The sequence below is a fragment of the Carlito syrichta genome, unplaced genomic scaffold, assembly GCF_000164805.1.
Source record: "Carlito syrichta isolate Samal-C Ts95f unplaced genomic scaffold, Tarsius_syrichta-2.0.1 Scaffold307155, whole genome shotgun sequence".
Lineage (NCBI taxonomy): Eukaryota > Metazoa > Chordata > Mammalia > Primates > Tarsiidae > Carlito > Carlito syrichta.
The window spans coordinates 244956-257773 of NW_007251251.1; the positions used below are offsets into that span (position 1 = coordinate 244956).

Genomic DNA, 12818 nt, shown 5'->3' on the forward strand with positions numbered 1-12818 from the left:
CACTCCAGTTTGGGCAACAGAGTGAGACTCCAACTCAAAAAAAAAAAACCAAAAAAACAAATTTTTTAAACATATACAGAAAGTTAGTCCTATAACAATGTATATATCTCATAGTATTAACATCAGTTATCTGCATGTTGAAAGATGAGGATTTTTTTTTCTTTTTAACATATATTTCCTGACTTTTCTACAAGTCACACTTTTATAATTACAAATCATTAACTTATTTTAAATGAGCACATATCATATGATGGCTATGGGAGATGACCTAGAAATAGCAGATAAAAACAGAGTAAGAATTGGCCGTGCAGTAATGTTTGATATCATATTCAATTGGAGAGAAATCCCTCAAATTTTCAATATTATGGGAATGGCTAAGCAAACTACTTCATAGCAACCTGATGGCATATCATATAGTTTTTTAAAATGACAAATAGGTAGATTGTGGATACTTGGAAATGGGTATATGGAATGGATAGAACCAGGCATAATATAGTCTGGTATAATTTCTTATTGATTACAACTATGTCAAAATGTATGTAAATACTAAAATGAATTTGGAGGATGGAGGTAGTGTCTTTTTTTATTGTGGTAAAATATAAATAATATAAAATTTGCTGTTTTAAACATTTTAAGTTTATGTTCACTGACATTAAGTACATTCAAAATGTCATCCAACCACAACCACTAGGCATTTTCAGAGCTTTTTCATCATCCCAGAGAAACTCTGTCTCCATTAAACAATAACTATGTCTCCCTCCTGCTAAGCTCCTGGCAACCTCTATTCTGTTATTGTCTGTATGAATTTACCTGTCCCAGGTACCTTATATAAGTAGAATTATACAGTAGTTGTCCTTTTGTATCTGGCTTGTTTCACTCAGCACCATCTGTGTTGTAGCCTGTGCCAGAATTCCCTTCCTTTTTAAGACTAAGTAATATTCCATGGTATGGATAGGCCACATTTTGTGTATCCATTTATCTGTCCATGGATGCTTGGGTTGCTTCCACCTCTTGGTTCTCTTGTGAATAATACTGCTATGAACATGGGTGTATGAATACCTCTTCAAGTTCCTGCTTTCAGTTCTTTGTGGGTATATAACTAGAAGTGGAATTGCTAGGTCATATGGTAATTCTATGTTTAACGTTTTGAGGAACTGTCAACCTTTTAGTGTCTTTTAATATAAAGTTCTTCAAGTTTATTTATACTGACAGTCCCCCTCTTTTGGCTATGCTTGATATACACATGAATTAGCAAGGAATTATTACAGATGTAAAAACATTTTGTTCTGTTTAAAGGAGATAGCCTTTATAGATCTTAAGTTGGTAGAGTGTTTTGAATGTGACTATGGAAAACAGGGGCAACTCAGGTGACTGAAACTTCCAAAAGATTCCAGGACCCTTACATTTTATCCACAGTTTCAACTTTTGCCTTCTTCTAGAAAGCTTTAACCAAGATAACAACAAAATAAATGGATTTATAATTGCTTTATTTTGTCCCATTTAGATAGAATTCAGAGACAGAGAAGAGAACTAAATGACTTAGATATTTTCCTAAGCTGGATTCCTCAATCCTAGGTAGTTGAAAGTAGTTACAGTATATCATTCTCATCAGCTCAGTCACCTAGTTTCCCTGGGTGCTAACCAGTCCTAAAGGAAGTACCAAGAGGCCTTCAATTAAAGGGATGAATTAGGAACTCTGCAATGGTGCTGGAGAGGGTAAGAGGGGCAGGAGATAAAAGATGGGAGAAAACACGGTTTTTGTTCACTTAGAGTGTTGATTGATTGATTGATTGAGTTGGAGTCTCACTCTGTCGTCTTGGCTGGAGTGCAGTGCCACTCTCACAGCCACCCCAGAGTCGACCTGCTGGGCTCCCGTGATCCTTCCGCCTCAGCCTTCCAAGTAGCTGGAACCATAGGCGCGCACTATCATGCCCAGGTTATTTTTGATTTATGGTAGAGACGAGGTCTCGCCAAGTTGCCCGGGCTGGTCTCGAACCCTTGGGCTCAGGCAATCCACTCGCCTCGGCCTCCCAAAGTGCTGGGATGACAGGCTGAGCCACCAAGCCTGGCCTTTATTTTTGTAGAGACAGGATGCTGCTATGCTGCCTAGGTGGTCCTAAACTCCTGGGCTCAAGTGTTCCTCCTGCCTTGGCCTCCCAAAATGCTGGGATTTCAGGTGTGAGCCACTACTCCTGGCCTGAGTGCTGGAAAACAGTCCTCTCAGGAAACTCAGTGTGCAACCTAGGAGTTCACAGTTCATTAGGAACCAGAAACAATAGAGGACATTTATCAAGTAACCTCTAAATCCAAAGTAAAATGGTAAAAATTATTACCCATGACAAAGACTAGCTGAGGAAGTCAGGACAGCTCTTGTCAAACTGTATGTGCTTCTGTAGGCCACTTCAAATTCTTCTAGGAGGGCAGTCAGCAAAGTCCTGTCAGGCCGCATGGCCGTCAGGCCACATCTCCTAGAAGAGAGAAGGTTGGTTACCATATCTCCCTCTATGCTGATGTCAAGCTGTGTGGGCTGTGCTCTCTTCCAGCCAGCGTCCCGTGCTCGGTGGCCCCAGAAAAGTCAGTGTGTAGGCCTCAGCCACCCCAGGTCCGACGTACATTCTCCCTGGACACCATCCTCAGCTCCTACCTTCTGGGCCAGTGGCCACGGGATGCCGATGGGGCCTTCACCTGCTGTACCAATGACAAGGCCACCCAGGTAATGAAGCTCTACCCAGGTAATGGGATGAGGGATAAGGATGGGGCAGGAGGGCTGGCTGAGGAGGCCTTTGGTCTGCTTAATTGACTCTGAATCATTGCAGTGACTTGGTTTTATGTATCCACCGTGTAGCATTTCCTCTCCTGACATTTACCAGCTTGTTTTTCTTTGTAAACTTACATGAAAATGTGTTTGCATTCCACCTGACTAGTGGAAGAGACAAGTCAATCTGGGTCTTTCAGTTTCGTTTTGAGTATTTGCATGTGGGTAATCAACAGTTGACTTTGGAATTTATTCTAGATTTTAAAAAATAAGATTTACCTTGCTAAAATTAAACTGAGGCCAACATTCAGTTGAGTTTGCATTCCCCAGACAACTGGAAGAAGTGGCCAAAAACTGAGCTGAGCCAGGAAAGATCCCATCAGAGCCATAGGAATGGAAACTTCTCAGATAAGGGAGAGCTGTTCCTTGCCAGCAGCCCAGTCTGAGATTTCCACGGACTTGTTAGAGTACTGTGGAACTGGGTTCCTCTCCTTCAGTGTTTTTCTTTAGACAGTCCTTGCATTAAGAATTCCACACTTAGCCGGGCTCGGTGGCTCAGCCTGTAATCCCGCACCTTTGGGAGGCTGAGGTGAGTGAATTGCTTGAGCCCGCGGGTTCGAGACCTGCCTGGGCAGCGAGACCTCATCTCTACACTAAATCAAAAAAATATCAGCCGGGCGTGGTAGCGCATGCCTGAAATTCCGGCTATTTGGAAGGCTGAGGCGGAAGGATCACCGGAGCCCAGCAGGTCGAGGCTGCAATGGCTGGGAGCGGCCATTGCACTCCAGTCTGGGCGACAGAGACTCCAACTCAAAAAAAAAAAAAGAATCCCACACTTGAAAAGTATCTCCAAGCTGGGCACAGTGGCTCACGCCTGTAACCCTAGCACTCTGAGAAGTAGAGGCAAAATAATTGCCTGAGCCCAGGAGTTCGCGACCAGCCTGGGCAACTTAGTGAGACCTCATTGCTACAATAAATAAAAAAATTAGCCTGGCATGGTGGTGTGCGCCTGTAGTTCCAGCTGCTTGGAAGACTGAGGTGGAAGGATCCCCTCAGCAGGTTAACGTTGCCGTGACCGTGAATGTGCCACTATACTCCAACCTAGACAACAGAGTGAGACTCCAATTTAAAAAAGAAAGAAAAAAATCTCCACAGATCATCTAGTTCACTTATCAATTTTTGCATAAGATAGTGTGAGCATGAGCAAGTAGTCATCTCATACACAAAATTATACAAAGATATTTCCTAATCTGATTCAGGACTTCAACATTCTCAGTAGTTAAGTTGTGAAGAGTCAAATCTCCCTTCTGCTAGGTTTCAACTCATTCCTGTTCAACTTCAGAGTAAGCGAGTTGTTCCTAGATGAGTGGAAACAGGGTGGAAGAGACACGAGGCCAGGGTCAGCCCTTCATTCTGGGTGAGCTTAGGCAAGTCAGTTCTTCCTTTGCAAACTGGGTGGAGTGTGATGGCCAGATGGCTGTGAAAGTGCTCAGAGCAGCTCACTCCACTCCTCTTTTTACATCCTGTTGGTTTCTTTCTTTTTTTTTTTTTTTAGTAAGATTCATTTTCAAATGTTGTTAGTGAATGTTTGAATGTCCAGTGCTGTTCTGGGCATGTTGGAATGAAGAATCAGGAAATGAGGACAAGATCTGGCCCCTGTGAATCTGGATTCCACTTCCATGAAGGCCAGTGAACAGCCAGCCAAGGGATGAGCTGGGGTCAAATATCTGGCAAAGTTTACAGGAGGGGAATTCTCATGGGAATACCCTACCTTGAACCAACAAGAATTTGCTGCAATTAGAATTGGTGGCCCTTTTTAGAGCTTTGAACAGAACACGAAGGAAGAATACACTCCAGGTAGCAGGCAGAGTAGGTCACTTCCTGGGATCCCCGGGCAGAACTGTTCCCTTTATCCTTTGGAAAGGCAAGTAGGATAACTTATGCTTCCTCCTCACAGACCTGGGCACACACATTCCTTTCTCCTTTGAGGGGAATGTTCAGTTCAAATTGTGCTTCTCATCAAGGAGAGCTTCCTGGAGGAGCAGGACCTGAGGTTGCTTCCAGTGTGTGAACTCATGCTTGCAGCCCCCTTTGAGCTTCTGTGGAGCCCACCGGTCTCCATCTCTGTCATTTCCTGCTGCCAGCCTTCTAGGAAATCATCGTCCCACTCCTCAGCATTCTCCTTGTCAACTCAAGCCAGCCTCAGATGCTCCCTGGCTGGGTTTGGAGGCATGGGCTCTCAGCTGTGTGTTTTTGCTCAGGCTCCAGCTGCAGGCCAGATCTTTTATATAACAAGTCTGGGCTTCTTGCCACAGAGAGACAGAGGTCAGTGATGCGCCTCCGTGGGTCTGGCAAGGCCAAGCCATCCAGCTTTCCTCTTTCCCCGGGATGGGCTCCAGCCCTCGAGGAACTCTTAGCAACCTGTCAATATTGTGGCTGCAGTCAGGAGGTAGGAGCATTCTGATCAACATAGGCATCCAAACCAAAGTATGTACTCTACCCATCTTTCATCCTGGTCTATTGGGAGTTTTCTGCTTCTAGGTTTTGGGCTCCATTCAGTTTCTTGCTCGAGCCCCCTGGCCTGGCACAAGCTGCCCTCTTCAGCACTAGTATTACATCGTGAAAGCCTGAGGCCCGCCTGTCATCACCCTGAGTAGCTATGTCCCTTCCCTGCTGAGCACTGGCGTCTCACCCAGGAAGGACTGGAATTAAGGAGAGATTTTGCTGGGGAGGTACCAGGGCGTGTAGGGAAGGGCGGAGGGGCAGCAGTTCTACCAAAGTCCTTGCGAGCTTTCAGGCTATTAAAAATGCACTGAGGCCAGAATCTTTCCTCAGTTGCTATGAGATGGAGGGCGGCTATTCCCACCCCACCCCCCACCTTCTGCCCTTTCTCGCCTAGCCACTCAGTGTCGTCGTTTATTTCTGCTGCATCTACCCCACCTGATGGGTACCCGCTACCACCCTCTCTCTCCTCTTACTTCCACCCACCCAGAACCAGCAACCAGAGCCTGGCATTCCTGGAGGCATGCCTTGCAGTGCAGTTGGCAGTCACAGGTATGTATGGTTCAGGCTAAGCTACTCCTTCACTAGAACCTCCAAGAGGCGGCCAGGGCTCTGCCCATTCCAAGCCAGCTTCAGACTTGGGCAGAAGCACAGAATACCTGCCGTTAAGATAATCAGGAATGCTGTAGACTCAAAGCCTCTTCCCAGTGTGGAAGATGATGCAAAAGTCTCTGTTCTTGAATGTATCCAATAGGCCTGCAATCCCAGCATTTGCCTCCTGGTGTGTCTTAAGCTCTAACACAGGTACAGAGGATTGTCTTCAGGCCATGTACAGTGTGACATGGAGAGCAGAGATACCCAAATATTTGGGGCAAGGGAAGAAGAAGGGTGTGGCAAATACGCTGTTTTAGGAAGGAGGAGGGGGAGGAGGTGTGATTGTGGTCATTGAGGAAGAAGTGCCTTGGAGATGCTGCAGGAGGAACCATGGAGGAATGGATAAGATCAATTGGTAAACCAGAACTGGCCACCAAATACTTGGGGCCAGCTTCTCCTGGTGTCTGGGCCTAGACCAGGTTGGGTGAGGGCAGCATGTGCCAGTGGCCATGGTCACCCCGTCCCTTCTTGCTCTGCAAAACCTTGGAGTCTTCGTGTTCTTTTCTGGAGGGAGGAAGTGGTCTCACCATAGCTGGAATGACTGAGCAAAGTTCCCCTGCTGATCTCAACCTGCCAACAGGCAGGACCCTGGGTTCCTGCCCTGCCCAGTCCCGTTTCCTCTGCATTCTCCAGGTGTGGTGGGGAAGCCTCGATAATATGATATTTTTTTCTTTAGCCCTGATTTACCATTTGGGAAAAAAATAGCTTAAGTTCTGGCAAACCTCATGGTATGTCATGAAGGCCAAAGGTGAAGGTGAGTGTGCTCATTGGGAGGACTTCCTTTCTGTGTCTTTCCTTACCTGTGACTGTCCTTCCCTTTTCCCAGCCAGTGCCCCAACAATAATGACACATGATCCAGTCTAACCCTCACAGACCTTTAAAAACTGTTTTACAGGGTGGGCTCAGTGACTCAGCCTATAATCCTGCGCTTTGGGAGGCTGAGGTGAATGGATTGCCTGAGCCCGCGGGTTCGAGACCCACCTGGGCAACTTGGCGAGACCTCATCTCTACAATAAATCAAAAAAATCTGCTGGGTGTGGTAGTGCTCACCTGTAGTTCCAGCTACTTGGAAGGCTGAGGCGGAAGGATCGCCGGAGCCCAGCAGGTCGAGGCTGCGGTGGCCGGGAGCGGCCACTGCACTCCAGTCTGAGCGACAGAGTGACTCCAACTCAAAAAAAAACAAACAAACTGTTTTACTCTGTGGTTGTGGGGGCCTGGGCACAGCGCCTATTTTCCAGACTGGCGACCAGGGCTAGTCGTTCAGCATATGGGTTGACAACAGTACCGAATGTTCAAAAATGGGGGCCATGATGGAAAATCTGAGGGCTTCACAGTCACTGTAGGGCCAGAGATGGTGGCCTTGGCCATCTGTAGCCAGAGATCTCAGTGTTAGCCTGTAACCACCCTCAGAGCCTTTCCTACCTTTTTGTTTGGAGAGACCTAACAGTGATTCCCTGCAGAATTCCAGTTGAACACGTGGTTGCTGACCATCCGCGCCAGGCCAGGCACCATGCTGCTCAACACTCCCGCACTGATACAGCAGGCTCTGTTCCCAGGCCCAGCCTGGCGCTGCACATGGAGCTTACGCAGGTGCCAGGGTCACTGGAAACAGCGAGGGCCAGGACTCTTCCTGCCTGAGGTCATGGAGCATAGCTGGGCTGGAGGCTGAGAGAGCTATCCCAGTGTGGAGGGTTTCCAGCCGCCTGCAGCCCCTCCTCCTCATCATAGTGAGGTGGCCCTTTGGGAAGCTGCCCTCCACCCCCATGCCCTGTTGCTCTGGGCACATGTTGCTCCAGGATCTCAGTCCCAGGCAAGGCTTCCTTGGCGTAACCATGCCCAGTTCTGCACAATCCGAGCATCATCCGCACAGCTGGCCATTGCCACTCACGGTCAGAAGCTGCCCCATCTCTCCCGCAGCTGCTCCCCCAGGCCAGGGTGTTGGATAAGTCTGTTCCAATGTGTGAGTTCCCTTGACAAACACAATTTTTTGGCCTGCTGAGTTCAAGCTCTTCCCTGCTTCCAAAGAGTCATCTATAGTGACTTCTTACAGCATAGCCATGCAGCATGACTGGATCCATTGTGGCCAGAAGATTAGCTCTTTGGAGAGTACACATCCTTAGCTGGAACTTTTCTGTGCTCCGAGGAGATCTTGGTCCAAACTTCCATGGTGAGCCCTCAAAGAGGGACCCTGGAAATAGGGGGCCATGGTCTCTACTCTTGGTGCTCCCAGCCCAGTTGGAGAGGCTACAGCCCACCCATGCGTACATGCGTGCCTTAAGAATGCACAATAGCTTGAGCCCATGGGTTCAGGACCAGCCCAGGTGGATGCTGGAGTGGCCATGAGTGTGCCACTGCACTCCAGCCTGGGCAACAGTGTGAGACTTCAACTCAAAAAAAAAAAGAATGCACAATGCCAGGCAAAGTGGGGACCAAAGGGAGGCCCAACTTTACCTGTATGATAACCACTTGTATGCCTAACCCCACATCTTTAAAATAAAATAAATAAATATATAAAACTCAATGCCAGCATGTCTATATCTTCATAAACAGGATAACCTACCACATTCGCTTTCTGAGGCTGCTTTAACAAATTACCTCAAGCTTAGTAGCTAAAAATGCAGAAATGTATTTGTTCATGTTCTGGAGAAGTCTAGGTTCCGTCTCACTGGGCCAAGATCAAGGTGTTGGCAGGACCATGCTCTCTCAGGAGGCTTGGGGAGTGTCCATTTCTTTCATCTGCCAGCTTCTGGTGACTGTTGGCATTCCTTGGCTTGTGGCCACATCACTCCAATCTCTGCCTCTGTGGTCATATTGTCTTACTCCCTTCTGTGTGTGTCTAATCTCCCTCTCCCTCTCTCTTATAAGGGCATTTGTAATAGCATTTAGAACCCACTCAAATAATCCAAGATAATCTTCCCACCTCAAGGCCCTTAACTTAATCATATCTGCAAAAGCATTACCATATAAGGTAAGGTTTATAGGTTCCTGATATCTTGAGGGTAGGGGGGCATTTTTTAACCTGTCACCTCCTCTCCAGCTATTCTGCCCCTGACTCATTCTGCTCCAGCTACACTGGCCTCCATTTAGTTTTCAAACATGGCAGGCTCACTGCTATCTCAGGGCCTTTGCACTTGCTGTTCCCACTGCCTGGATCACTGTGACCTCAGATGTCCACATGGCTCAATTTCTAATCTCCTCCATGTTTTTATTCAGACGTTACTTTTTTCTTGGGGACTTCCCAATGTCCCTGACACTTCAAATCATGTCTCCTGCCCAGAGTTCTTATTATTTTCTTTGCTATATTTTTCTCCTGAGCACTTACCACTATTTAAACTGTCTTCTCAATTAATAAACTCACAGGAGTCAAGGATGTGTGCTGTTTTGTGCACTTGTGTCTCTGGCACCTAGGATAGTACCTGGCATAGAGTGTATATTCTGTAACTGTTTGTTGAATGCATATATGATATGTACCCAGAACCATCTGCACAGAGGAGACACAGAGAAAAGGAGCAATCAGCCCAAGGTAGACATGTTAGGAAAGGCTTGCTGATGACAAGTCTAGGAATAGTTGGCAGAGCAGGCCATCCACTGATGGGGAGACCAGGCTTGAAGGCCAGGGGTAAGGTGAGGTGGTACACTTGTGTTTGCCTGGGTAGGACAGAGAACCAGGTATAGAGAGCCCTGGAGGTGAAGGGTCAGATGCTGATCTCAGTGACCCAGGGGTAGATGTTGTCACAAAGTGGTGACCTTAGTAGGACAGTTTACACAGAGTAGGCGGTAGTGGTGGAAGATGTTGCCGAGCAGGGAGGGTAGATGAGCTAGATGGAGAGAGGAGATGATCCTGGCCGCCAGGACTGTCACGTCCTGCCAGCTCCTGTGTTAACCAAAATTTCTTCTTCCACCCCTCACGTGTCCTGGAGGAAAGAAGGCACTTGAAGGTTTACATGAGCTGTTAGCAGCACAGTGGCAGCCTGGATGCCGCTGCCTTTTCCTCCCTCTCACCCCACCCACCAATGAGTACAGTGACTTCCTAGAGGAGAGGAGATGGGCATCATCATCCCCTTAGCTTTTGTCACTCCTCCTGAGCCTCTGCCACCATTCCAGGGACAGCAGGCTTGCGTGGGGCTCAGAGCCTTGATGAGCAGAGCTAGTCATCTGTAAGTTGGCTTTGGAGCCCTAAGCAGGGAGGGCCCTGCGTGGTGACTGGGAGCTTCCTCCTCACTTGTCGGTGCCTGCGACGGCCTTTTCTGAGGGTCTGTCTGATAATACCCTGATTTAGAGCCATGGTCGTCTGGAGGGAGATCAGTCACTTGGTTCCATATACTGTCTGAGCCAGCTTTGTCTTGAGAGCCTTAGGATGTGTGCTCAAGACCTGGGCCTGAAGGACGTGCTGTCTGCCCTTTTCCTAAAGGAGGAATCAGGGGAATGGACCTCTGGGTACTCTCCTTCGTGATGCCAGCATCAGGACACAGGAGTCAGGGAGTCGTCTCTCCCTGGCCGTGTCACACAGCCCAGGAAAGGTGCTGATCCGTGAGCAGCTGAGAGGAGGAAGAGCCAGGGAGTCCCAGTCCCCGCAGCCCCTCTCCTCTGCAGCTGTCGCATGGTGCTTGCTCTCAGAGCCTGCTCGGACTCCCCGGCCAAGCTCCTCTCGGCAGCTGTTGGGTGATGAGAAGTTGGGTCTCCCTATCCTCCCCCTGCTATGTTTGCAACAACCTCTTGGGGAGGTCAGCAGATCTCGTGGCGGAGACGGTTCCCAGGCCTTGGTTTTTGGCAGCTTGTGCTTGTGCAGACATTAGGACGAACTGGTTCCACTGGAGTGTTCCCCCTGGTCCCTCCCTTGGAATGGAAGCAGGGACACTGGTGGTGGGGAGGGATCTGGGCCTCTTCAGCTGCATGCTTAGAGCCCACAGCTTCCTCCCTTGGGTGGGGGCTCAGGAAGTGGTTCTACAGCTCCCCCGCCTCCATCTTGAGTGCTCTGTCTTCTGTGCAGCAGGGGACCGGGTGGTGGGCCCAGAGCCTTGTTCTCACAAGGGCAGGGCAGGCCCAGGAAGAGGAGAAGGAGTGACCAGGCTGGAGGGTATCAGAAGTCAGGGCTCGGTTCAGAACTCTGGCTCCCTCCTTCCTGAAAGTGTCTCCCCTCTACTTAGTCAGGAGGACTTTGGGGCCCCCAACACTTCCTCTGTGTGCAGGAAAAATCTAGAAACAAGCTGGAGGCATCATACTATCCAATAGTCTCCTGCTTTGGGCAGGGACCTGTGCTGACCTTTTTCGTGTTTTACCAATTAATGATTCCTTAATGCACTCATGTCTATTAACTTGTTTTCATTTGGCTCCCAGGAGCCAGGCCTGTGCTAGACTCAGAGACAGTAACGATGTCAGTGACTGCCTGAGCCTGTGCTCTTCTGGAGCTGGTTCGGCTCACCATTGGGAGCACCAGGAATACCTCGGGACATCATGCATGTATAAACTCTGAAAGAAAAGAGCAAAGAGGAGGTTGGCCCTACTGGGTCGCCAAGGAAGGTCTGCTGGAGGATGTAAACTGGGGTGAGGCAGTGCAGGTGGAGAGGCCCTAAAAGAAAACAGGCTGGGGGTGCTTAGGAGGCCGAGGAGAGAGGAGGTCTCACAAGGCCCCCTCCTAGACCCAGGAAATGGTGTGTCTGTTCCCCAGGGCCTCCTGGGACACTGCTCTGTCTCACTGTGTTTTTTTCCCCCGCAGACTCCCCTGTCCTGGCAAGAACTGGAAGGTGAGCGGGCCAGCTCCTGCACACACAAGCGCTCAGCGTCCTGGGGCAGCACAGACCACCGGAAAGAGGTAGCTGCCCTCTCTGACCCCTGGGCGAGGATAGCTGCCTCTTCTGTATCCCCAGGCACCATGGGCTGCATCTGCTCCAAAGCGGAATCACAGTCTAGTCTCACTTGCCTCGTCTCGCCTCATCTCGCCTGTCTCTTCCTAATGAGGTGCCTCTTTCCTAGCTGACTCTCCGCCTTCTGGTCGCCGGGTCTTAGGAGCCCAGGCTCTCCTGCTTAGGGAGGGGCTTGTCCAGAGAGAGCTGGCGCCTGTTAGCCCCAAGCACAGGGCTAGAGCTACTGTCATTCTCGCCTGACTTAGAGGTTGGATCCAGACAGGCAGTTCAGAGACTGGGGGAAGCCAGGGAGTGAGTTCCTGGGAACTGGAAGCCCCCAAGCTCATTTATTACTTAACTCTTCTTCCAGCCTTATTTGTAAAAGAAGGAAAAATAATGATGTGTTCCCAAACACGTTTCCCTGGCCCTCCCTCTCCCTTAGGAGGGCTAAAGTCATTGAGGTTAAGTGGAGAAAGCCATAGTCTAGAATATTCCAGGACTCCCGACCAGCTCCTCCTGACATGCTGGGTGGAAGCTCCTGAGAGGGTCAACTCGCTAGGATGCTCCCTCAACCCCTTTACATGAGGAAGTTGCTTCTGCCCTCCTTGTTGCTGAGATCAGTGGGAAAATACAAAGTGAATACACTGTGGGTTTAAGGTGAGGGAGAAAGAAAAAGTGTTTAAAGTTTTCACTGATCAGAGAAGCAAGTTATTCATACTAAATGTGGTGGGGAGTCGTGGTTTGAGTGAGCCACAGTAGCAAATCTGAAAGTGCTTTCTTGTTGGCTCTAGGCATGCATTTTATGGCTATGGGCAGCAGATCTCATCTTTGAATTCCGTTTAATGAAGGCTCAAAGCTTTGCCTTCCCTGAGCATTTTCCAGCTGAGGGCAAGAAACTCTAGAATGACACATGTGATGGAGATAATATTCAGAATTGTTGATGAGAACCTGTAATTGTCACAGGATGTGGAGTCAAGATGAAATCTGAGATTCCTCCTTGCGAGCCCATCCTTGTTTAGTGTAGTCAACTATTTTTTTTTTTTTTTGAGTTGGAATCTCACTCT

General features: G+C 48.7%; 1 protein-coding gene across 1 annotated transcript in view; it reads left to right on the plus strand.

Moving 5' to 3' along the window:
• FAM117A (family with sequence similarity 117 member A) overlaps window positions 1-12818 on the plus strand; it is a 69899-nt gene that overhangs the window by 47194 nt on the left and 9887 nt on the right. Inside the window, exons 2-3 of the mRNA XM_021715489.1 lie at window positions 2544-2713; window positions 11628-11723. Coding sequence (XP_021571164.1) covers window positions 2544-2713; window positions 11628-11723 — 266 coding nt within the window. The remainder of the gene's footprint in view (window positions 1-2543; window positions 2714-11627; window positions 11724-12818) is intronic.